Source organism: Myotis yumanensis, unplaced genomic scaffold, assembly GCF_028538775.1.
Source record: "Myotis yumanensis isolate MYYU_CA2020_CCGP unplaced genomic scaffold, mMyoYum1.0.hap1 SCAF_2, whole genome shotgun sequence".
In the NCBI taxonomy this organism is placed as follows: domain Eukaryota; kingdom Metazoa; phylum Chordata; class Mammalia; order Chiroptera; family Vespertilionidae; genus Myotis; species Myotis yumanensis.
In genome coordinates this window covers 194,692,790-194,717,913 of record NW_027223753.1, presented here as the reverse complement: position 1 = coordinate 194,717,913, position 25,124 = coordinate 194,692,790, and the positions used below count along the sequence as shown (strand labels likewise).

Genomic DNA, 25,124 nt, shown 5'->3' with positions numbered 1-25,124 from the left:
CTAGAAGCCGGGACTGTGCGGGGCCGGCCGGGTCCAGCCGTGGCTGCGGCGAGTTACACCGTCCTCCGACCTGTCCGCTCCGCCGCGGCCCCGACCGCCAGCATGTTCCGGATGCTGAACAGCGGGTTTGAGGATGACCCCTTCTTCTCGTGAGTGTCCCCGCCAGCGCGCGGCAATTAAGGGATTTTTCTAGGGAACTATTTTAAGGGGAAAGAGCGAGTTTGAGAGGGCGAAAGGGAGGCAGTTTGAGGAAGAGGAGGAATTTGGGGGGGGGGGGGGCGTGAGAAAGAAGGGAGAAGAGGACTTAGGGGTGAACGAGGGAGGGGAGAGGAGGTTTGGGGGGGGGGGGCGTAGAGAGAAGCAAGAGAGTTTGGGTCCGTGAGGTGAAGTGAGAAGAGTTTGGGGAGCTGGGATGGGAAAGGACTTGGGGGGGAGGAAGGAGGAGGGAGGATTGGGGCTTGCGGAGAGCCCAGATCTGAGCAGCCCTCCCCTGCACCCCGCACCCGGGGTGAGAGCTGCTCTCACTTGGCCAGACTTCGGTGCCCGCACCCCGCCCTTGGCTTTCCTCCTCGGGAGTGCGGCTTCCCCGCTGCAGGGGCTTTGCAGGGGCGGTAACTGCCTCTGGGTAACGGCCATCCCCCGTGGAACTGATGGCGAGAAGGATGCAGGCTCTCAGGACCTCCCCACCCCTGTGGCAACTCCAAATGAGGGCTGCGGAGTGCCTTGTAGGAGGGCAGTTCTTTGACAAGGGAAACATTCTCTAAAACAGCACTTTTAATCGTGTTTCTGCGCGCACCACGAAGTTCGAGAGGTGTGCTGCCTCTCACCTCCAGGGGCGTGGGAGTTGCCATGTGCAATGTTTGTTTTCCGAGCTCGCTTTGTTGCAAAGCTGGCCTTGTTCGGGAAGGGACTCTGCCTCGGTCAGCAGTGCGAGAGGGCAGGGAAACAGGGAGAGGGAGCATTTAACACCCCAGGCAGCAGGTGCTAACCGGTGGACCGGTCCAAGTGAAATTAATGTGATGCCTTAGGAGGATGACATCCAGAAATGAATTAGTTGTTCCATTATGATCTAGTTTTCTGGTTTTAAAAAAAAATTCTGCTTTTGGTGATTATAGAAAAGTAATGATCTAATGTAATTGCGTCCCTAGAACAGGAAGATTTGTGATCTGTTTTTGCCCAAGTGTTTTGCCCGTTTGAATTTTGACTTGGTGTCCTTAATTTAATGAGCTCTTTCTTTTAATTAAATTTAATTAAATTATTTCTCTAGGCAACTTAGGGACCCTGTTTTTTCAAGGTTAAAATGTTAACAGTTTACCTTCCGTGTAGATTTTCTTAAAGGAAAATATTGACTTAAATGTTTAAAACCGTATAACATCAAAGTAATAATTGAGAGAATAATTAACAGTGGAATAGCTACACCCACATTTAAGGAACCAAAGCTAATGAAACAAAGAGGACTATAGAAAATGTAATTAATACCTTCAGGAGACTTTAATTTCTAGTGTGACCGAGAAAGCTCAGTTGTACCAACTCTTTTCTGAAGGTTATTCACTAAACAGCAAACTCATTGTGCTGTTTTAGTTCACTTGTCTAGAAGCTATCGGGACATTTACAACCAGTGCCATTTTCACAGATTTCAAAGTTTGTATCCTGATCTGCTCTTTGAAAAGCCTCTGAGAGTAGAGACTAAATATATCCATAGATTAGTGGAGCTGTTGAAGTGGTTCATATGAAATTGTGACCTCAGTACAGTAGGTTAAGAAGATTATGATACACAGCTTTTCTGTTGTATTATGTCCTTGATCGTATCAAAAAGAGCAATGGCCTTAACTAAACTGTGGATGTATAATTAGTACCTTCTTTAAGCTGTCTAGCAAAAGTGTAATTTAAACTCTTGGGTGACTCTTTTGAGCAAAGGCAATGAACCCAAGGGTCAGGGTCAGAAATAGTAACAGACCACAAATAGTAGGCATGCCTCAAAGAACACGCTTCCCTGTGCTTAGGGTGGAAAAGACCATCAGTGACATGCCCGTGTAACATCAGTTCAAGTCATCCCTTCTTTAAATGTAGGAAGCTGTATCATAAAAATGTAAGATAAAATTATTGTCATTAACTTCATAAAGCTGATTCATGCTTGTAATTTCTTTGCTCCACAACTAACTATATAGAGAGTAAACACACTTTGAAGAGGTTAGAGGAAAATAAAAAAACCCTGTGAGTTTATATATATTTCAGGTAATGTCATTTGACCTACCCATTTTAACCCAAACTCAAATGAAGTGAATATCCATTAATTAATATAAGTCGAACATAAGGAATTCATGCCATCTTTATATAAGCATTATCCCTATTGCTGACATTATGTGTCTGGTCACTGGGTTCCCTGTGGGTAGTTTAATGTCTGACATGTAGAAAGTTTTCAATAAATATTGTGTAATGATAATCTGGTGTCCTTGACTCTTTGTCTTGTCGTTATTCTGGTATTTATTGCTGAAAGCAATGATTTGCATTCAACAGATGCCCTTACTGATGTGGCACTTTCTAATTTGAACAGTACCATTTCCTAAATAATCAGTTCGGAACCAAGGATATCAATATAAGCACACTTTGTTACTTTACTAGTTATTTAAAAGTGAGAAGATTAAAACTATATAATTCTTGGATATAAAATTATAATTATTAAATAGTTTGGGACTGGTAAAATACTGTGGTCAAATTGTCAAATGCTTAAAATATCTGAGTAAAAACACAGTTAAAATATGTGGTTTTAAGTTCAAATATATTCATTTTAAATGTTTACCTTCACATAATAGCACATATTAAATTTCAACCAAAAATTAAAGGGAAACTTTCAAAGTGATATGTTAGTTTGTTTTATATATTTGGGATTTTTAATATTGGTATCTTCTTACGTTGCTGAGCTGAAGTTATTTCAATGAAAATCGACTTATGGCATACCTTCATATATACCTTGTAAATAAATAATACTTGTAATTTGGTTAAAAACACAAAGGCTAAAAAAAATGGGTGGTACTTCCTGGCATGCAGTTTTCTCTCAAAGATGCTACTTTCCCCTCCCATTTGTATTTGCTAAAGAAGAAATAAAAATATGTGTATATTTGGGCAGGAAAACTAATTTTTTTTTTAAATATATTTTATTGGTTTATTACAGAGAGGAAGGGAGAGGGATAGAGAGTTAGAAACATCGATGAGAGAGAAACATCAATCAGCTGCCTCCTGCACACCCCCTACTGGGGATGTGCCCACAACCCAGGTACATGCCCTTGACCGGAATCGAACCTGGGACCTTTCAGTCCGCAGGCCGACGCTCTATCCACTGAGCCAAACCGGTTTGGCAGGAAAACTAATTTGAGGTTAAAGTTATTTTGGTATCTATCCTATACCCTAACAGAGTTGATTATCTACACTAATAAAAGAGAAACATGCAAATTGGTGTCACTCTGCTACGCCCGCCAGCCAATCAGGATGAGCATGCAAATTAACCCAACATGGTTAATTTGCATATGCAGACGCAGAGCGAAGACTGAATACGACTGAAGACAACTGAAGACTGAAGAGGCTTAGCTTCTCCACTGCGGCCGGAGTGAAGGCCTGGGTCCCAGGTGCCAGAGGAAAACCGGTGCCGGCAACCAGGGGAAGGAAGGCCTATTGCACAAATCTCTTCATGCAATGGGCCTCTAGTTTACTATAAAAGTTTGCATATATTACAATCTAAAAATTTCTACTTTGTACAGAAACATGGTCTTCTGAGCTACAGAAATGGAATTCTGATCGTGCAAGTCTGAATATTTAAGCTATTAAATATTCAAGGCTCAGAAGCAGGTTGACATATCTATCAGCCTTATTTTTAATCATAAATTGTTAGCATTTCCTTAATGCACCCAACTCTTTATATGGGCACCATATGTGTCTTTGGTCAAAGAACTGCATATATTCATAGGATGTTGTTTTTCCATTTCCTTAAGATCTTCACAGAAGCTAAAACTTACATTTTTATAATCTCTACTTAAATTTTTTAAAATTTCATTTTGCAATTTGGAGATAATTGGAGGACACTTCTTTTGGCATATTCATTGACTGAGTTGAAAGTAAATGTATTTCATATACAAGAAAGATATAGACTGATAATTTCTTTTCTTAATATGTTCTTATTGATTTTTTAGAAAGAGAGGGAAAGGGATAGAGAGATAGAAACATTGATGAGAGAGAAACATTATCAATTGGCTGCCTTTCACTGGGGATCAAGCCCACAACCCAAGTATGTGCCCTGACAGGGAATCAAACCGCGACCTCTTGGTTCATGGGTCAACATTCAACCACTGAGCCACACTGCCAGGCTTGACTGATATTTTCTTGATTGAGAATATTGTCATAGCAGGAAATAAAAAGTACCTTACTAGATAAACTTTTGTGAACAATGTTTGAGGTTACTTACATATTTGTTTTCAGACATATAGTTTGAAGTAAGGTCTTCATTAAGATGATGTAGTTTGGTGCTAAATAGTATTCTAATTCTAATCATTTAATAAAGTTAGCTTTATAGTACTCAGCTAAAATTTAAAGTTTTCATTTTCAGGGTCCCATTTTAAGACTCCTAACAGCTACTGTAAGTTTTAGCACTTAAAAATTTATGTTCTCAGAAATACTTTTATAAGGACATTTCTTATAATTTAATTATACATATTTTAGGATATCATATTTATAGAATGAGGTACTATAAACCCTACACTGAAATAATTTTTAAGGTGTACTTGATTTGGTGCATTTTTTGGTTCATTGGGTAGTTAAGGAGTACAGCACATTTATGACATAGTTGGCTGGGTCAAGAAATGCCATTTCATAGCATCTAATCATATCTTAATGCTTAGTTCTATCAATAAACATTATAGCCCGGCTAGTGTGGCTTAATGGTTGAGCATGAACCTATGAACCAGGAGTTCATGATTCGATTCCCAGTCAGGGCACATGCCAGGCTTGCAGCTCAATCCCCAGTAGAAGACCTGCAGGAGGCAGCTGGTCAATGATTCTCATTATTGATGTTTCTACCTCTCTATCCCTTGCCCTTCCTCTCCAAAATCAATTAAAAAATACATCTATGATAATAAAAGCATAATATGCTAATTAGACTGGAAGTCCTTCTGGACGACCTTCCAGACGAAGCCAGGGCTGTGTGGGAAGCCCGAGTTCCGGGTGCCAGAGGGAAGCCCGTGCTGGCAGCCGGGGGAAGGAAGGCCTACTCTTGCACTAATTTTGTGCATCGGGCCTCTAGTATTTAAAAATAAAACATCTATACTAATAAAAGCCTAGGTGGCCCTCACATGCGACATCATCACAAGATGGCCACCACAAGATGGCCACACGCACAGCGGAGGTGGGGCCCAGCAGCTGCTTCATGCAGTGAGGCCTGGGAGTCCCGCGGCTCCATGCAGCGTAGAGGAGGCTGGCCATGGCGTCTTCACCACCTCGCGTGGAGGAGGCGGGTTGCAGTGGAGAAGGCAGGTCTCGGCAGGAGAGGGCAATTGTGAGCAATCGGGCTGGCAGGCGAGGGCAGTTGGGGACCATTGGTCTGGCAGGGGAGGGCAGTTGGGGGCAATCGGGCCGGCAGGGTAGCGGTTAGGGGGCAATCAGGCTGGCAGGCAGAAGTGGGATCAGGCCTAAATCAGGTCTAATCCCCCGAGGGGTCCCAGATTGGAGAGGGTGCAGGCCGGGCTGAGGGACATTCCCCCCCACCCTCCTGCATGAATTTCGTGCACCAGGCCACTAGTTATAAATATTCATGCAAAAGTAGGGGAGTACTTATAGGATGGGAGGGATCATAGACATTCCTACAACTCAGTATCAAAGGTTTATGCCATACTACCATTTTAAACTGTGCTTCTAATTATTGGGAAAATAGATTGCCTGTAGCTATGTAATTCATTCTCCACATATTTCTTAAGTTTATACTATATGCTCAGCCCTGTGGACTCTAACATAAATTTGTAGAAGTTATGGTCCATGCCCTCAAGATTTTCTTGAATGTTACATGTATTATTTCTAGCTTTAAAATTTGGATCGCCTGATGTATTTTCTTTATGTACCCATACACCTCATTGAAACTAGGGAACATTTTTTTATTATTATGTGAATCATAACAATCTGCTGGCTAAGCAATCTTTTGTTACTAGTATGTATAGTGGAAGGAGAGAAGGAAGGAAGGAAGAAATGGAGGGAGGAAGGGAGGGAGGGAGGGGGGAATTTCCTTTGATGAATGGGACTGCCATATCAATCTGAGACCCTTATGTAATAAGTAATGTAATGGTTTTGTTTATAAGTATAAATATCTATATTCTTATACAGACTAAATAAAATTAGAAGCTGTGCCCTCAAATATATATATGTGCGTGTGGATATATACATATGTGTATTTGTATTTGAGTCTTAAAAGCAGGACTTATTCTGAAGTGAAACTATACCAGCCCTTAAAAAAAAAAAAAAAAAAAAAGCCAACTTTCATGCCCTGGCCGGTGTGGCTCAATTAGTTGGGCATCATCCCGTGCACCAAACAGTTGCTGGTTTGATTCCCAGTCCGGGCATATGTGGGGGTTGCGGGCTTGATCCCTTGTAGGGGATGTTCAGGAGGCAATCAATCTATGCTTGGCTCTCGCATCAATGTTTCTCTTTCCTTCTCCCTTCTTCTAGCTCTAAAAAAAAAAAAAAATTAAGTTTTAAAAAAAGTTTATGTTGAAATTATTCCAAACAGGCCCAGAATCAATTTAAGAGTTAAAATTTGATGGGATGGGGGTAATAATTTATTTTTCCTAGCTTGTGATAGATTAATAACATGGAGTAGGAAAAGTACATTAGGACCAAATGTCACTATGTTTGGTTGTGGTTTGTGTCAGTGATCTTGAAAGAGGCAGTATGGCCGTCATAATAAATAAAATTATAATAAATAATAAAATTTAATAAATAAATAATAAAGTTTTCCTGAAAGAATGAAACATTAATTTCAAAGGAGAACAATATGAATAGATAGAAATATATAAAAACTATTAACTTCTCACCTGATAAACTCTGTAGGAGGTTAATTTAAAAACACATTAAAACACTTGGTGACTACTGCAAGAGATTTTTAGCGCTGATGAAAAAGAATTCAGGCTTGAACAAGAGAAATCTTGAAGTCTTATTTGCAAGCTGTTGCTGTTCTGGGTAGACATGAGTTGCACTCACTTCAGGGTCCAGCCAGATTTCTTCCTGAGTGGTCCCGACAGGTGCAAAAGCCAGGCTGCAAGCCCACTTTCATCTTAATGCCTTTTCCAACAGGCTGCCTTTTGTTCATGTCACTCAAAAAATAAAGATTTCTTTTTTAGCATTTGCCCTACATATAAATATACCTACTCCTATTTAAATAAAGAGAACCCTGGGCAACATTTTAAATTAGCCACATTTAGTTGCTAAATTTCTAACCCAATTGTATGTAATGCAATCAGAAAAACAAGACTCACTAAATTGCATGTTTCTATAGGAAACACTTTATTTTCAGAGATGTGTTACTTTGTGTTTAACATTTTTATATCATAAAGGATAAATAAAGATATTTTTATTATTATTCATAAGTGAATTATAGTGAATAAAAAGAACAGTCTGTATTTGTGCATAGTAGGTCTTTATTAGATATCGATTGTCTATAAATTGTATTTATGGATAGTAGGTTTTTATGATATAACTAGAGGCCCAGTGCATGGACTTCGTGCATGGGTAGGGTCCCTAGGCCTGGTCGGCGATCAGGCTGATCTATGGGGCGACCGGCAAGGCGATCGGGAGGCCCCCACTGGCACCCACCTTGGCCGGCGTGGCACCGCCCACTCACCAGCCCCGGCCCCCCACTGCCGCTGGTCACCTTCTCTGCGAGGCGACCAGTGGGGGGGGGGGGGGGGGGTGCTGCTGGCACCCACCTGACCCTTGGTGGTCTGTGCGTGTCATAGCGACTGGTCGTTCTGCCTGTCGTCCCACCATTTGGTCGATTTGCATATTAGGCTTTTTTTGAATAGGATTCTATTATAAAGTGTTCTTTTGTCACTTTAACAAACATCTTAGCTCAGAATACTTCATTGTTGTATTTATCTGCCTATTACTTATTTAAATTCCAACACTTATTTTTACATGATTTTCAACAGTGATTCTTTTCATGCACACCGAGAAAGTATGCGACAGATGATGAGAAGTTTTTCTGAACCTTTTGGAAGAGACTTGCTTAGCATCTCTGATGGTAGAAGAAGAGCTCATAATCGTTCAGGACGTGATGATGGGGAAAATTTTTTGACTGTAAGTTCTTTATTTTAAAGTTAGTGGGAATTTGAAGAAAGGTATAATAGAAAAATGTATCTATCATGATAGGATATGACTAAGACTTATGTTATGGAAATAACTACTCTATAAAGGGAGGGACTTGTTGGAAACCTTAACCCTTTAACAATGAACTGATAGCTATATAGCATTTCACTATACTACCTAAACTTTTAGTATCATATGGTTATATATTATAAGCCAAACTTAAAGCATTGTTTTTCATATGCATATGTATGATTTGTTCTCACCTTAGAAATGCCTCCCATGTCTTAAATTAGAATAGGCAAGGACATGTATTTCCTGTCCCATACAATACTTTCTTTTCTACTTCAAAATAGCAGCCAAAACTCTAGCATAATTATCACTATTGGACCAGGAAGAGCCAATCTTCTTCATAGTCAATTGACTTCTTCAAAGCCAATCTAAAGTTTTAGATCTTCAAAATTTAAATTAACTTTTAACTGTATTCAAAAGTCTTGCATAATTGCAGTATATTTTCATAAGTCTTATCTGAGAGCAAAGCTAAGTTGCAAACATACTCAATAGCAACAACAAATATCTCAGGCCTGGCCGGTATGGCTCAGTGGTTGAGCATTGACCCATGATCCAGGAGGTCACAGTTCGATTCCTGTTCAGGGCACATGCCTGGGTTGTGGGCCCAATACCCAGTGGGAGGCCTGTGGAAGGCAGCCAATCCATGATTCTCTCTCATCATTGATGTTTCTCTCCCTTTCCCTTCCTTTCTCTGAAATAAATAAAAACAAATTTTTTAAAAAATCTCAGGGTATTGCCAAAACCGGTTTGGCTCAGTGGATAGAGCGTCGGCCTGCGGACTGAAAGGTCCCAGTTCGATTCCGGTCAAGGGCATGTACCTGGGTTGCGGGCACATCCCCAGTAGGAGATGTGCAGGAGGCAGCTGATCGATGTGTCTGATCGATGTTTCTCTCTCATCGATGTTTCTAACTCTCTATCTCTCTCCCTTCCTCTCTGTAAAAAATCAATAAAATATATTTAAAAAAAAAAAAAAAAAGATTTAAAAAAAAAAAAAAAATCTCAGGGTATTTAATATATCTTGACTATTTCCCTTTCTGTTTATTTCTATTGCTTTTTCAGCCTTAGGAATGACAGTTCTAGAGTAACAAATCCATAGAAGTTTCTATAAAGATGGATCTCTGCAATTGGAATGTAGATATTTGGAACTCAGTGAACATTAAATTGATCAATTAGAAAACTTCCAGAATCTTCCAGGAAAAAAAAAACAGAAACATCTTTTCATATTTTCTGTTTTCAATAATTTTAAATAGAGCAAAATATCTTAAATACTTCTAAGAAATTTAATGGACGGAATTACATTTACCATATATATATATATATATATATATATATATATAATCAACTTCTATAAAAGTCTAATATTAAAATCAAAGGATAAATTATCAAAGAGGGCAGAAAAATCAAATGTGACATTCTAAAATTTTATCTTTCACATGACCATTGAAATAGTTTGTATATCTGCTATAACCAGAGCAAGGAAAGAATAGAGTTTTATATAGTGCTTTGTATTTATGTCCTAAATGAGCTACTCATAGCTTTTGTGAAAGAAGGAAGAAGTGACAATTTTATTCCCTTGTAAGTAAGTATACTGCATAGATCTGTTTGTAATTCAGCTATAAAGTTCTTACTGAGGCTGCCTGGCCACATCAGCTGTAAGCTGCTGGTCATTCACTGGAAATGGAACCTAATCTTTCTTTTTTGGGTACTTGTGCTTAAAACGAAAATTAGAAATTGACTGCAGACGATGAAAGAGAGTAGTGCTAAGTTTGAAAGAACACAGCCAAAACAACAGTAGGCTTTTTGAGCATGCTAGCTGACCTATTAATACAAAATTTCTCTCTTTTTGTGAAGTTATGTTTCAAAATGAGTGTTTTGGTGGAGCAGTAAGCCATTTTGCTGATGCTTTTAAATAGACACCTTGAACCTGTTTTTCTTCTTTTGGGGGGGCCATTTCTTGACATTTGTCATCTTCACCAGCCATATTATGAGGGAAAACAGAGATTCCTACAAAAGTCGGAGAAGCATCAGCTATGCCATTTCCTTGGGTTTGTATTGTTAGCATTTTCTTCAGTTCGTGATTTCTTTATGAGGCTATTTTTAAGCCAGTTGTCCGTTTTGAGAAGATTAATTTTATTTAAAATTAGATAACTTAATCTTTAAATGTATTTAATTAGGCAATTTATCATTCAAGATGTGACATGTGAGCATCTGACATTTAGATTGAGTGTTGGTACCAGAATCAATAAAAAGAAATAAAAAGAGGTATTATTTTTCTTTCAGTGACAAGAAATAGAAGAATTTTATTGGTGCATCCAAGACACTTTGGAGATTACTGTTGTAGATATACAGTAATAAGTATATATCATTTGATATACAATTTTTAATGTAAACACAGTTTTTTCTATTTTTCAACATAAGTTACACAGGAAAAAAATTATCACTGAATTTTATATATATATAAAATTTTTACCCAGAAATTCAAAATTTATTTTCAACATTTGAAACTCTCAAGTAATGAAAGTTTTTCATTTGTATACATGTGTCTAAAATTTTTTTTCATCTTTACCTATTGAGGAATATAATTTTTGAACTATAAATTTTTATTATTCCATCTATTACACAACATTCTTTTGCCTATTGAAGACCTTAAATACACATCTATGTGTGTGATCCTTTCTGAAGTCTGTATTTTTTATTTCATAAATTAGTTCTTAGGAGGTATTTATTAAAATTTTTGTCCAATATCTCTACTAATCTTTTGAGATGTTATTAATTTAGATAGATTTTTACTTTTAATCAGTTACAGGCAAGATTAACTGATCTTTTAAAAATATGGAATAGCTGAGCAAAGGAAAGATGATATAATCTTAATCATTGTACATTATGGTTTAATTAATTTTGGTGTGAATTTGCTTTTCCTTTGAGATATGTGAGTATTAAGCCATAGCAAATACTTTTTAACTGCCTTTAGTAAATACTAGAGTAGTCATATTTAAAAGTGATATATGGTGTCTCCTATTTGCCTGCCAGGCTCCTGTCAGGCTGTGCAATGAATAATAAGCAGGGAATTTTAAAAATATATGCTGAGTTCTGTTTGATTAAAAGGTTCCATAATTTTACTAGCACTGAACTAAGTGAGTATATAGTGCATTTCTTTCTTTTCCCGGGATTATCGTATAATAAATATCATAACCAAATTAATTGGATTTTTTTCTAGGCAGTGAATTCTCTTGTGCCTTTTGGCAGTTTTGGTGGTATGGTTCGTATCATGAGACAAAACCATTTTAGCACTATTTCCTAACATATTTATTTTTCATTAACTCAAGCAAATTGAATTGGCATGCAGCTTTACTTTTATAGTAGTGGCTTTTTAGTATTTGTACTGAAAACCTGTTTCACGTATTAAGTTTATTTTAGAGTGTGTTAGCATGTGTTTTCTGAAGTAAGTCCTATCCACATATATAAAATCAATCCTCAAAAATAAAAAGTACATTTTAATAGATGAATGAGCGTTCACTTGATTTCCGAAAGGGATTACAAGTTGGAGACGTGCTTATGATGACTTTCCAGCAGGCGAACAGCACCAGCCCTTAGGTGGACAAACACGTTCGGCAAAGCTCAGATCGGCTGCTTTCTCTCGGTCTCTACTGGCAGCTTGTGCTGCTTTGTCTTCCCCATGTCCAGATGTGCCTGCGCTGCACCCAGCTTTTCTCCCACCTTGTTTCTTTGGGCTCGTGTCCTATTTTCTGTAATGCTACTTTCTAACACATTGGAAGGCAGTCTGAGGAGTGGCAGAGAATAGCATGACTTTGGAACATTTCCTGTGGATGCATCTACACTCTCATGAAAAAGTTTTTTTTTAATTCTCTTGTGCCTGACTACAACTATTTGTCTCCTTAAAGTTTAACCTTCCTGATCAGAGTTTTCAGTGGAACAAAGAAAAGAAGCATTTATAACAGAGTTATCAGTAAAATGATAGGAAGTCTGACATGCTGTGGGAGCACAGATAGGAAAAAGCCTGTAACCCTTTGGGGGTGGGGGATAGAGGTCAATCAGAGAAGACTCCAGGAACCTTAAGGATTAGGAGGAGTTAGCCAGGAAAAACAGGGAGGGCAGAAGAGTCCTCAACACAGAGGAAGCAGCAACTGCAAAGACCTGGAGGCTAAGGAGCGCAAAAACATTTAGGATCACTTGGCCCCAGAGTATGAGTTGGAGAGTCGATGTAGAGGAGGATGGAGGGGTAACCGAGGACTTCTTTCAGCCTGGTAAGGACTGTGGACATTATCATAAGAGCAGAGGAAGCGGTTGATCAATTTTCATCAAAATAGTAATAGAGTCAGGTTCTCATTTAAACAGATCATTGTGCTTGAAGGGGAGGGAGAAATTAGAAGGGACCGCAGTGGAGGCAGGGCGGTCATGAGGCTGTTAAAGTGTTGTGAGTAGTATTCAGGATCACTGCTACTTGGGTGATGGCTGTGCTGATCATGAGAAATAATCTCATTGAGAGAATTAAAGAGGTGAATGGATAGAACTTGGTGATTGATAGGGTTACAGGAGCAGAAGAGAAAGAGAATCCCACTGAAATAAGAAACAGAGCATTGATATGCTGTAGATAAGAGGGCAGGAATGGCCAAAAGGATCATTTCACTTTGGGGCCTTTTGTATTTGAGGCATTTGTGGGTTGTCCGGGTAGATTTACCCATCTCGTAAATAGTTGGATATAGGGGCATGAGCTGAGCTAGAGAGAATTTGTTTATTCATTCAGCAAATATTTATTGAGCCTTCCTATATGCCAGGATGTGTTTCTAAAGTATTGGGAGTATAGTAGTGAATAAGACAGCCCTACCTTCTCAGAGGTTCTTTTTATCGAGTGGGAAACAACTGCACGACTTCAGGTCATCCAAGTACTTCCAAGTACTCTGAAGGAGATGACGCAGGGGAATGATACAGTGAGGGAGGTGAGCAGAGATTAGTTTAGATAGGGGGTCTTTCTAAGAAGGTGGTACTCGAATGCTGGGCGGGAAGTACCTATGCTGAGTCAGGGGAAAGCGTTCTGGGCAGAGAGGAGAGCCTGTGTACGAAGTTCCTGAAGGCCTTGCGAGCCCACTGGACTCTCAGCTGTACTTTGTACTCCTACTTTTGTCACTCCAAGGTGCTGGGCCACCCAGAGAAGGTACAAATACATCTCTCGATGGCTGATTTGACAGTGAACTGAGCATAGGGCAGAATATACCCAAACATCCTATCTTCTTTTCTTCCTTCTCCCTCTTCTCCTCCTCTTCCTTGGGCCAGCTCCCTTTCAGCTCTTTAAGAATTGTGTCTCTCCTACAGCCTGGTTATTTAGAATGTTTCCTGAATCTCTGAAATGCAGGTTAATTATATTGCAGCCCAAGGATGTATCAGTATCTCCTCAATGTGCATTTGTGTTCTGTACTGTGTTAAGGGCGTGTTCTAAATATTAACAAAATTATGGGAATATGGTTTTCCCATCCATTTTTTTTTTTTACTAGCAATAAAAACCCAGCAGCAGGCAAAACCATAAATAGGCCTATGATAATTTTTTGGTGAGTCCCAGCTTGGCACACAGCAAAAGGACCTCTAGCAGGGCTGAAATATCAGCATGAATCACAGTGCCTAACAGGACTCGAAAGACTCCTCCTGCTTGAGTGACTTGAACCAAACTTTCTCTCTGTTTAATAGTAGTAGACAGTGCATTGGGTGGCACATTAGAATGTGTGCTTTGCTTTTTAATTTCTGGTGAATATTCCAGTGATAAAACCTAAAATTATTATAGATTTTTCTAGAGCAGTTTCTCAGATGTGACGCTGCTGACACTTTGGACTGATAATTTTTTGTGTGTTTTAATAATTATAAAGTCAGTGTGTTTTTTACTCCTTATTGTTGAAAGTATTACATAGGTCCCCTTTTTCCCTCATTGACCTCTCTCACCCTGCCCCGCCCCTCAACCCAGGCCTTCACTACCTTATTGTCTGTGTCCATGGGTTATGCATATATACATATGAGTTCATTGGTTGATCTCTTCCCACCCACCCATGCTCCCCTGCCTTCCCTCTGAGGTTTTTCAGTCTGTTCGATGCTTCTATGTCTCTGGGTCTGTTTTTTGTTCATCGGTTTATGTTGTTCATTAGATTCCACATATGAGTAAGATCATGTGATACTTATCTTTCTCTGACTGGCTTTATTTTGTGTAGCATAATGCTCTCCAGGCTGGGGGCTGCCCTATGCTTTGTAAGATGTTTAGTGGTATTCCTGGCCTCTACGCACTATATGCCAGTCATACAGCCTCCTCAGTGTAACAAACAAAACTGAGTATTTCCCTGGATAACCCCCCTGGAGTCAGTCTCTCTTGGTTGAGGACCACTGTTCTAGAGGAATTCTCAGCTCTCCTCGTAAAGGAGCATGCGTCAGGCGTCAAGGGTGTGCCCTCTGAGCCCTCAGTGGTAGGCAGCAAATTAGTAGAGTGAGCGAACCTCTATCACCTGGACCCCACAATGATGAAAAGAAGGGCCAGCTCAACTTCTGTCAGCCCTGTGGTCCTGGTGGGGGTGACACAGGTATCTTATGCCCAAGTTTTATTTATTTGCATGGTGGGGTATTAAGAGAGGGACGAAGGAAAGATTTGAAGACTAGTCTATGCTAGACCTGTCCCAGCCCAGAATACATCAGTGTTTATATATTAGCTAAATATGTTTTAAGAAAGTTGATGAATGATACTGTGTATATATTTATATGTTCTTGCACATACAGGGTGGGGCAAAAGTAGGTTTACAGTTGTTCATATGGAAAATAATACAATAATCTATATATATAAAAGCCTAAGCGACCGGTTGGCCGGCCAGCGAGCGGGCCAGTAGCTATGATGCACACTGACCACCGGGGGGCAGATGCTCAACGCAGGAGCGGAAACTACAGATATGGAAACATGGAACAGACATGGAGAGGGCGGGAAGAGATTAACCAAAGGTCTTATATGCATACTAGAGGCCCGGTGCATGGATTCATATACCAGTGGGGTCCCTCAGCCTGGCCTGTGGGGATTAGACTGAAACTGGCTCTCCGACATCCCCCAAGGGGTCCCGGATTGCAAGAGGGCACAAGCCAGGCTGAGGGACTCCACTGGTGCACCAATCCATGCACCGGGCCTCTAGTTAATAAATAATAATACAAGAATAAACTCTGTGTTTTGCATACTCACAACTGTAAACCTACTATTGCCCCACCCTCTGTATCTGTGTGTTTGTGTGTGTGTACATACATGTATGTATGCATGTATTTATAGTGTTATGGCTCCCTAATCATTTATATGTTGGCTATTTGGGATTTCTGTGTATGCTTTAATTATATTCTTTGACAAATCATTTTCATTGTATAGTCTTTAAATTATCTTTGCTTGGTCAATTACTGCATGAGATCCCACTGCATAAATTGAGAAAAAAAGTTTCAGCTGTTTTGGAATGGGTGATTTGTTTCCATCCTGTTATACTTATAGTTAATAACATACTTCCTAATATCCTGTAGCATACAGATGTCAGCCCTTTTCAGGCAGTGGACCGAATGATGTTAAATATGCGAAACAGTATGCAGGAATTACAAAGAAACTTTGTAAGTACTAAAACATTGATGAGAACATTATTTTCAGTTATTGGTACCCGATATTATAGTGGCTTTCAAAATCTTTTAAACCATGATACACAGTAGTTAAAAATATATCTTATTCATAGCATCTGCCTTTGATAGTGATGTGATAAAATGACACTTTCACCAAAAATATATATATATATATGTCCTATGTCATGATACAGTACACAATACTTGTGTGCTAAAAAAAATATACCTGGAAAAAGTTTAAGAAAATGATCATATTATTTACAATATGTGCTGATATATTCTATTTTATTTCAGATTTTAAAAAATCCTGGTCACAACCCACAAAATTGATTCCACAACCAACAAGTTTGAGAAAAATAGCATGAATTAACTGTCAAAATTTTAAAAATTCAGCCTCAAAAGCATTTGTTCTGCTGAAGGTCACTATTGTAAATGAACATTTTAAAAGAATTTAGATTTTTAAATTATTTTATAACTTGTCTACTTAAAAGCAATTGTATCATCTAAGTAATTAAGTTTTAGTGTTTAAAAAATTCTGAAAATTTTGGAATGATGTTTAGACACTGAATTAGATCCATGTCATCCAAATACTAGTCCTACCATTCTTACTTTTCTACTCAATATTCACATCAAAACAATAACTTGATTCAATCTGAAGAAGGCCCATGTTATTTTAATCTTCTAATTTGAAATCTAAGGATCATTTCAGAATGATTTTAGTAATTAGCAATCTGGTACCCACAGGAGGTATAAAACTCTTGGTGTATGATTAATTGGCTCAACCTTGGCAAACTAGCACATAAGCGTCAACCACTGACTAAAAGTATCACAGCATCTATATTTAAGTCTAAGCCATAGGTCTTTGATCCCAAAGACTTAAGGATCTTTGAGTGACGCGCTTGTATTTCTCACTAGGAGGTGGGAATTGGTGGCTAAAAAGGAAGGAAGTTAGGACCTTCCTGGTAGTGCCATTTGGATATACCATACCGATAGCATAGTATCCTTAGGAGAACTTCTGGTTGTGTTATTGCTTATTTGAGTTCTCTGACATTAGTTCTGCATATTTGACTAAACTTTCTGAATTTACAATTTATATTTGTAGGGTAACCTTTCAATGGATCCAAATGGACATTCGTTTACTTCTTCCTCAGTTATGACTTATTCCAAAGTAGGAGATGAACCGCCAAGGATTTTCCAGGCCTCAACTCAAACCCGTCAGGCTCCAGGCGGAGTAAGTATTTTCTAAGCAGTGTTAGAGCTTTATAGAGTTGTGGAATGATTGGCTCTATCAAAGGTTAATTATTCAAACTTGACCTGGTTCTGTGGGGGGGGATGTGGAGGAGAGAAGACCCCTGCCACTATGAAAAACAATAAAGCATTTTTTTGTCTCCCCACCCAACCTTTATTTATGTGAATATCTGTTGATGTTTATCAACTTTACATGTTGACAGATACATAGACACTAAAAGAAATCTTTGTCAACAGGGGGATGAGAGCATGAGTGGGGGGGGGGGGGTTAATGGGGGGATGAGGACACATTTATAACACCTTAACCAATAAAGAAATAAAAAAAGAAATCTTTGTCTCATGAAACAAATGTCTACTTTTAACTTATATTTGAAGTAAATGAATTTTTTAACTCATGGAATATTTCAAGTATACAGAAAGGATATAAAGAATAATATAGGGTCCTCTGCCAGCGCCCGCCAGAGCCTGTTCGCGTCGACTGACCAGAGTCCACGAATTCTCCGCTCCAAGCCGGTCCAGACTGCCCCGACCCCAGCTTTCTATCCTTTGAAACCACTGAGAATAATGTCCCTGCATCAATTTTTACTAGAGCCAATCACCTGTCATGCCTGGAACAGGGATCGTACCCAGATTGCCCTTAGCCCCAATAATCATGAAGCCCACATCTATAAAAAGAACGGGAGCCAGTGGGTGAAAGCTCACGAACTCAAGGAGCACAATGGACATATCACAGGTATCGACTGGGCTCCCAAGAGCGACCGCGTCATCACTTGCGGGGCAGACCGCAATGCCTGTGTCTGGAGTCAGAAAGATGGTGTCTGGAAGCCAACCCTGGTGATCCTGAGAATTAACCGTGCAGCCACTTTTGTCAAGTGGTCCCCACTAGAGAACAAATTTGCTGTGGGAAGTGGAGCAAGACTCATTTCTGTTGTTACTTTGAGTCTGAAAATGACCAGTGGGTAAGCAAAAACATTATAAAAAGCCAATTCGCTCCACGGTCCTCAGCTTGGACTGGCATCCCAGCAATGTTTTGCTGGCTTCAGGATCATGTGATTTCAAATGCAGGGTGTTTTCTGCATACATTAAAGAAGTGGATGGAAAGCCAGCCAGTACACCCTGGGGCAGCAAGATGCCTTTTGGTCAGCTGATGTCAGAGTTTGGTGGCGGCGGTACTGGTGGCTGTGGTACTGGTGGCTGTGGTACTGGTGGCTGGGTGCATGGTGTCAGCTTCTCCGCCAGTGGGAGTCAACTGGCCTGGGTCAGCCATGACAGCACCGTGTCTGTTGCCGATGCCTCAAAAAGAGTGCAGGTCTCAAGTCTGAAAACAGAGTTCCTGCCCCTCCTGAGTGTGTCATGTGCCTTGGAGAATAGCGTTGTCGCCGCCCGCCATGACTGCTGCCCAATGCTCTTTAGCTATGATGACCGCGGCTGCTTGACTTTCATCTCCCAGCTAGACATTCCAAAACAGAGCATCCAGCGCAACATGTCTGCCGTGGAACGCTTCTGCAACATGAGCAAGAGGGCCACAACCTAGGACTGCAATACAGCCTCGGAGACGCTGCACCAGAGTAGCATCGCTCAAGTGTCTGTTTATGAGGTGGACAAGCAAGACTGTCACAGATTCTGCACAACTGGCATCGATGGAGCCATGACAATTTGGGATTTCAAGACCTTAGAGTTTTCCATCCAGGGCCTCCGGATAATGTGAAGCTGAGTGAGCCTCCCAGATCCAGCATGACAAACTGACAGACTGACAGACTGCCCCACGGCAGCTCCACCGTGTGCATGATGGTGAGGAGAGCCAGCCGCAAGGAAACTCTGAAGACACATATCGCGCAAATGTTGTTTGTGTGGTTTTGTTTGAATATCATTGGTGAAAGTGTTGGATTTTTAAAAGCAGCAGTGATTGAGTTTTGTTTGTATTTTGGTTTTCTGGGGGGTTTTTTTTGGTTTTGGTTTTTGCTATTTCATTCCATTTTTGACCAAAGCTTCTCTTTTAGTAGTTTATTATGGAAATTGTCACACTAACTTAAAAGAAAGGGTGGAGAGATATGTAAATTGTTAAAAATTTAAATAAAAATGCTGAATATGTAAAAAAAAGAATATTATTAATATTTATATGTCTTAAATCACAACATTTTTCTCTATTTAAGTTGTCTCTTGTTTTGTTTTGTTTTTAAGCAAAAAACTTTGCAGATTCAGTTAAAGCTTCCAATGCCTTCCTCCCTCCTTGGTCCCTTTTCCTTTTCTCCCTCCCCCAAAGAGCACCATTTTCCGAAATCTGGAATTTATCATTCTCATGCATGTATTTATAATTTTGTTTCTTATATATGCTTCATAAATAATATAATGAATTATTTTCAAGTTTCTAAACTTTATGTAAATGGTGTCATTTTGCATGTGTCCTTTGCAACTTGACTTTGCTCAATAATATGCCTCAGATTTATTCAAGTTGATATGTATGTAGCTCTGGTTTCTTTATCTTCTTAATAGTATCCCAAATATGATTGCATAGCAGTTTTTTAATCTATTTTTCTACTGATAAACATTTGAGTATTTCTAATTTTTCATTTATTCATATTTACAAAAGTCTCCTTGTGCAAAAGATCTAGGAATGGCATTGGCTGGGTGTAGGAGGTATGTATCACTTTGCATTAGAAATTACCAAGTTACTATCACACAGTGATTGAAACAGTCAGCTTCCACAAACTCTGGTGTAAGAGTTAACATTTCTCCATTTCTTTGTTAGTAATTATAGTAAAAGAGTTAGGTTTGCCTATCTAATGGGTGTGAGTGGTTAATTTCTTTAGTTCTTACATATTAGTTATATCTTTTAATGATGCTTTTGCAATAGTGCAGCTAATTCACCTCTGACATTTTAATTTTAACTTGCTGTAAATTACATGCATCATAAACATAAACAGAATACACATGTAGATGTCCCTTAGAGAACCATGTTAATAGCTTTGGCTATCATAGATAGTCTAATAACCCATAGAATTCATAGGTAGGAATCATGAGATTCAGTCTCATCAACATGACTGCTGAATAATTAGCTGCCCTTATTTATAGGAATGCTAGCATGTATTACTATTACATTGTCAAGGGCAGTGTCAAAGGCACTAAGTTTTCTATAATTAAGTTATTCTTTGTTTTAACATTTGATTACAATTTTGAAAAAATTTGGTCCTATTTGTCCTAGACATTTTAATTTCACACAGTTCAGGAAATATCAGAGAATTATTACCATAATTTTACTGCAAGTTGGTAGTGGAACTGAGTGCCCATTATTTTTAGAACAGTAGATTGATGGACTAATCTCTGTAGTAAACAGGGCCTGAGGAGTTTAGAATTAGAACCATTCTATGTATCTATATATATAAAAGGCTAATATGCAAAGTGTCCCCTCAGGAGTTCGACCAGGAGAACGGTAGTTTGATCGCTCGCTATGACGTGCACTTTCCACCAGGGGTCGGCACAGAACATGGCAGGGGACCAGTGGTGGCGGCAGGGCGCTGAGGGAGTGAGAGAAGGAGGAGGCGGGGAGGCAGGGGAAACCGTGTGGTGGCAGCACGTGGGTGGCGAGGGAAGGAGGAGGTGTGGAGGCGGAGGGAACCACACCATGGCAGTGTGCAGGCAGTGAGGGAAAAGGAGCCAGGGAGGTGGGGAACCTGATCAGCCTTGATTGCCAGCCAGGCCTAGGGACCCGACCCATGCACGAATTTTGTGCACCAGGTCTCTAGTATTTAAATAATAGCTCATTTTTATTTCCTTTACTTTTACAGATAAAGGAAACTAGGAAAGCATTGAGAGATTCTGACAGTGGACTAGAAAAAATGGCTGTTGGTCATCATCTCCATGACAGAGCTCATGTTATCAAAAAATCAAAGAACAACAAGACTGGAGATGAAGAGGTCAACCAGGAGTTCATCAATATGAATGAAAGTTAGTGTTTGCAGAAAATAGCGTTCTTCCTAGTAAAGTTAACACTTGGATTGCGGGAAACGAGTTAAGTCGGCTCGCGTGAATTGCGCGTACTCCGCGGGAGCCGTCTTAACTCCGTTCATATAGATTTGCGGTGGAGTGCGGGAAACGTGTAAACTCGGGCCGATTGTAACTGCGTATTACCAAATATTTGTTTGTTTGCCGTTCACAAAGATACCTACCTGCGTATGCGAACCGCCATCTTATATTTTGGCGGGAAATTCACCCGACACCGTAGTGTTAAAATAGCACCTGCACTGGTGGAACTTGAATATTTTTTATAGAAACATTTCATAAGAAGTCATTTTGAGGTAGTTTATGAATGTGTAGGAAATACCTTATCAAAGTAATAACATTGTGGTTTCATAATTTCATAGTAGATCTGTTTTTATAGTAATTTTTGGTAATACTGAGTACCATTTTATGTTTTCTATTTGGGAAATGGAATATTTTGAATTGTTATTTAATAAGATTCAGTAGGCAAAATGAGTTCTGATTTTCAAAGAAGTACATTTGAAAAGTGTAAAAAAGTATAAAGAAAATTATCCATAATTTCAACCCAAAATAACTACTATTAATGTTTTAGTGTATTTCTTCCTAACAATGTTATGTATATATCAACATATATACTTTTTTCAAAGTTAATATTTTAGTGTTTATATAATTTATATAGTGCTTATTTGAATTCTCCTTTATAATTGTGAACAGTCACCTATGATATTTTCAAAAACATTTTAAATGGTTACCTAAAAGTTTCATCATGAATAGGCCATAATTTATTTAAATGATTTGGTATTTTTGGATATTTAGGCTTTTATATCAAGATTTTAATTTCTGGTATTGTTAGAAATAAATGTAATGTAATATATAACATATCATGTATATATCAAGTAAATTTTTTTCATTTTCTAGATTTTACATTCATTTTGAAGTGAATTTGTCTTTCCCATATCCTAATTCTTCTGGTTGTAATTTTAAAGTTATATTCATCTCCTATTTTCAGAAAATATCCTGAACAAAAATATTTTAATACCATAAAGGGTTTGAATTATTATATAATTTTAGAAAGAGAATTTCTCTTAAGGTTGGAGTTTGATAAACTTATTCTTATGCAATGAAATGGAAGCCACAACATCTTAACCTTTCTTTACTTTTAAGCTTTATAATTTTGTCATAGCCTATCTAATAAAAAGGGAATATGCTAATTGACCCTCACACCATCGCAAAGATGGCGGCGCCCGTGACCAATAAGGAGGGAATATGCTAATTGACTGTCACGCCCTCATAGATGGCAGTGCCCACAGCCAATAGGGAGGGAATATGCTAATTGACTGCCCCGCCCTCAAAGATGGAGGTGCCCATAGCCAATAGGGAGGGAATATGCTAATTGGCTGCCACATCCTCAATGATGGCAGTGCCTACAGCCACAAGATGGCATCGCCCAGTCCCCTCAGCCCCCCCGGGGCAGCAGGCGTCCGGCCTTGCCACACGCCTGCCTACAGAGTCTCCCAGTCCCCTTGGCTCCCCAGCCGCCCAGGGCTGCTGGAGACTCAGGTAACCAGGGCTGGCTGAGGCTTGCACTGCCGGCAGTGGCAGCAGCAGAGGTGTGATGGGGGCATCGCCTTCCCCTGATAACTGGGTCGCCTCCCACCCGTGAGGGCTCATGGACGGTGAGAGGGGGCAGGCCGGGCTGAGGAACCCCCCCCCCCCCCTCCAGTGCATGAATTTTCAAGCACCGGGCCTCTAGTTGAAATATAATTAACATACTAAAGAAAGATTTAGTGAAGGAATACATTATTATAAAGGCAGTCTGAAAGAACCAGTATTACCATTTATCAGTTGTTATTATGGAAGTGAGGTTACCTACTTCATAACAACATAAGTTGACAGTCAAAATGAGTAACCTGTCTTAGGAAATTGACAACAGAAGCTTGTGAGGCCAAATTACATAGGAAGATGGTGAGGGTAATAGGAGTGCTAGCCACAGGAGGAGTGCCCAACTACAGAGAAAAAGGACGATCATTACAGGAAGACCCAGGAAGAAAGACTGAAAGTCGGTATAATTGGGTCCAGGGGTCCATTGGGTAGAATAATGTGATATCCAGGCAAATGTGTGAAAAACCAGATCATCAATGACAAAATTATCAATAGGAATAGGAGAGGAACAAACAGAAAAGGAAATATCACCCTGAGCCAAAGACCTTTGTATTTAAAGCAGTTTCCTGCCTCTATCTTGAGGTTAGATTGATGGGAACATCGGGCTAGAATGAAGTTTGTGGGGAGCAAGACATTTACTGACCGACTGATACCTTAGTCTTACTCCTTTGTTTCGATATTTAATGTAGGTGATGCTCATGCTTTTGATGATGAGTGGCAAAATGAGATTTTAAAGTACAAACAAGGGAGACAGTGGTGCAATCTGGAAAACACCAGGATGCGAAGTGTTGGGCATGAGAATTCAGGAGCCCGAGAACTTAAAAGAAGGTAAGAGTTATTTCTAAAATAAATTGTGTTGTTCAAAGAATAGTTAGGAAAAAAAGTTACCTAATTTTACCTCTGTTATCAAGAAGTTCTCATTAACATCCAAGTTGTTTTCATCAACAATTTTTGTGAAAGATGTCATTTACATTACATCTGAGTATTCCACACCAGTTTAATTGTATACCTAAAAAACAATAATATTTCAGGATTACGTGACTAGTAACTCACTAGCAAATTATGCTTCAGAAGATAAGGGCTATATCCTCCTATAAGGAACATGCTATAATGTAGTTATTCATGTGAAACAGATTTTAATGTATGTCAGAAGCCTTGTGCAGAATTTCACATGCTAGCATCTTTTATTTTTAAAATACCTGTTTAGAGTTTAGAGCACTAATATTTTCTGTAGGAAATCTCCCATATTAATTTTAGATAGTATTTGTCTCACTTTGAAAAGTTTATTGATAAAAGCCTAACAGTGGTAAGAGTGACTATGAAATCCAGGTCCCAGTGAAAGAAAGCATGTTCTTTATAAATGACCTATAATTTATGGTCCTATCGGGCATTTTCTGTAAACTAGAACCATGTGATAAGACCTTCTGAAGTGATTTTCCGCAGTGATGAAAATGTTCTATATCTGTACTGTCCAAAAATGTAGCCACTAGTCACATGTAGCTATGGAATCACACATCCTCAGTGGCTGGTACAACTGAGGAACTGAATATTATTAAAATATAAATGACATTTCTAGTGGCTGCCATGTTGGGCAGCATGGTTAAACCAGGCATAGTTAAATCTATCTCGGGAAAGCAGCAGCGGCTTTCTTAAATGTCAAGGGAAATGACATATGTTTTTCAAAGCTATTGAGAAATTGTTAAGATAAAACCTTGCTTAAATCACAGTGATTTTTTAACATGTTTGTATTGATTTGTAAACCGTTGACCATTTAAAAAAATAGTATTAATTTTTATATGTATATTTCTCAGGGAGAAATCTCATCAATATCCAGGCATTGAACGTGGAAGAAGATCAAATGTTTTCGTGGACAAACTCAACATCAAAGGATCACCTGTGAAAATCAACAAAAAATAAACAGTCTTGCATTTGATGTGTTCAGTTTAGGTTGTTTTACAGAGAAAGTAATGGTGCTGGGTAATACACATAAGACCAATCTCCTGTTGTTAAATCAGTACTGTACTTAGCAACTTTCCTCTGATATCTCAATGTTCGTGGAAGGCCAAGCATTGTGTTGTCCCTACTTTAGAAATAAAACTTTGATTTTCAGCAATGTGGCAAAGTTGTTAAATATTTAATCAAACTCTTCACTTTAAAACATACTAATTTTCAAAGCTCACGTGCTGATTTTGCTTTCCCGG

At 39.1% G+C, this 25,124-nt stretch overlaps 1 protein-coding gene and 1 pseudogene across 3 annotated transcripts; both read left to right on the top strand.

Moving 5' to 3' along the window:
* Window positions 1-25,036, top strand: MLF1 (myeloid leukemia factor 1). 3 transcript variants are annotated; one of them, XM_070403649.1, is made up of 8 exons: window positions 4-149; window positions 8,181-8,328; window positions 11,624-11,665; window positions 15,946-16,029; window positions 17,138-17,266; window positions 21,069-21,228; window positions 23,613-23,751; window positions 24,735-25,036. In XM_070403649.1, exons 1-8 carry the CDS (start codon window positions 103-105, stop codon window positions 24,838-24,840), a joined length of 855 nt encoding a protein of 284 aa, XP_070259750.1. In that variant the 5' UTR covers window positions 4-102; the 3' UTR covers window positions 24,841-25,036. The 3 variants fall into 3 exon arrangements, with proteins under 3 accessions (XP_070259752.1, XP_070259750.1, XP_070259751.1); XM_070403651.1 differs by lacking the exon at window positions 11,624-11,665 and having other exon boundaries at window positions 1-149; window positions 24,739-25,036; XM_070403650.1 differs by lacking the exon at window positions 11,624-11,665 and having other exon boundaries at window positions 5-149.
* Window positions 17,576-19,424, top strand: LOC139002279 (actin-related protein 2/3 complex subunit 1A pseudogene; annotated as a pseudogene).
* Window positions 25,037-25,124: the final 88 nt, after the last annotated feature.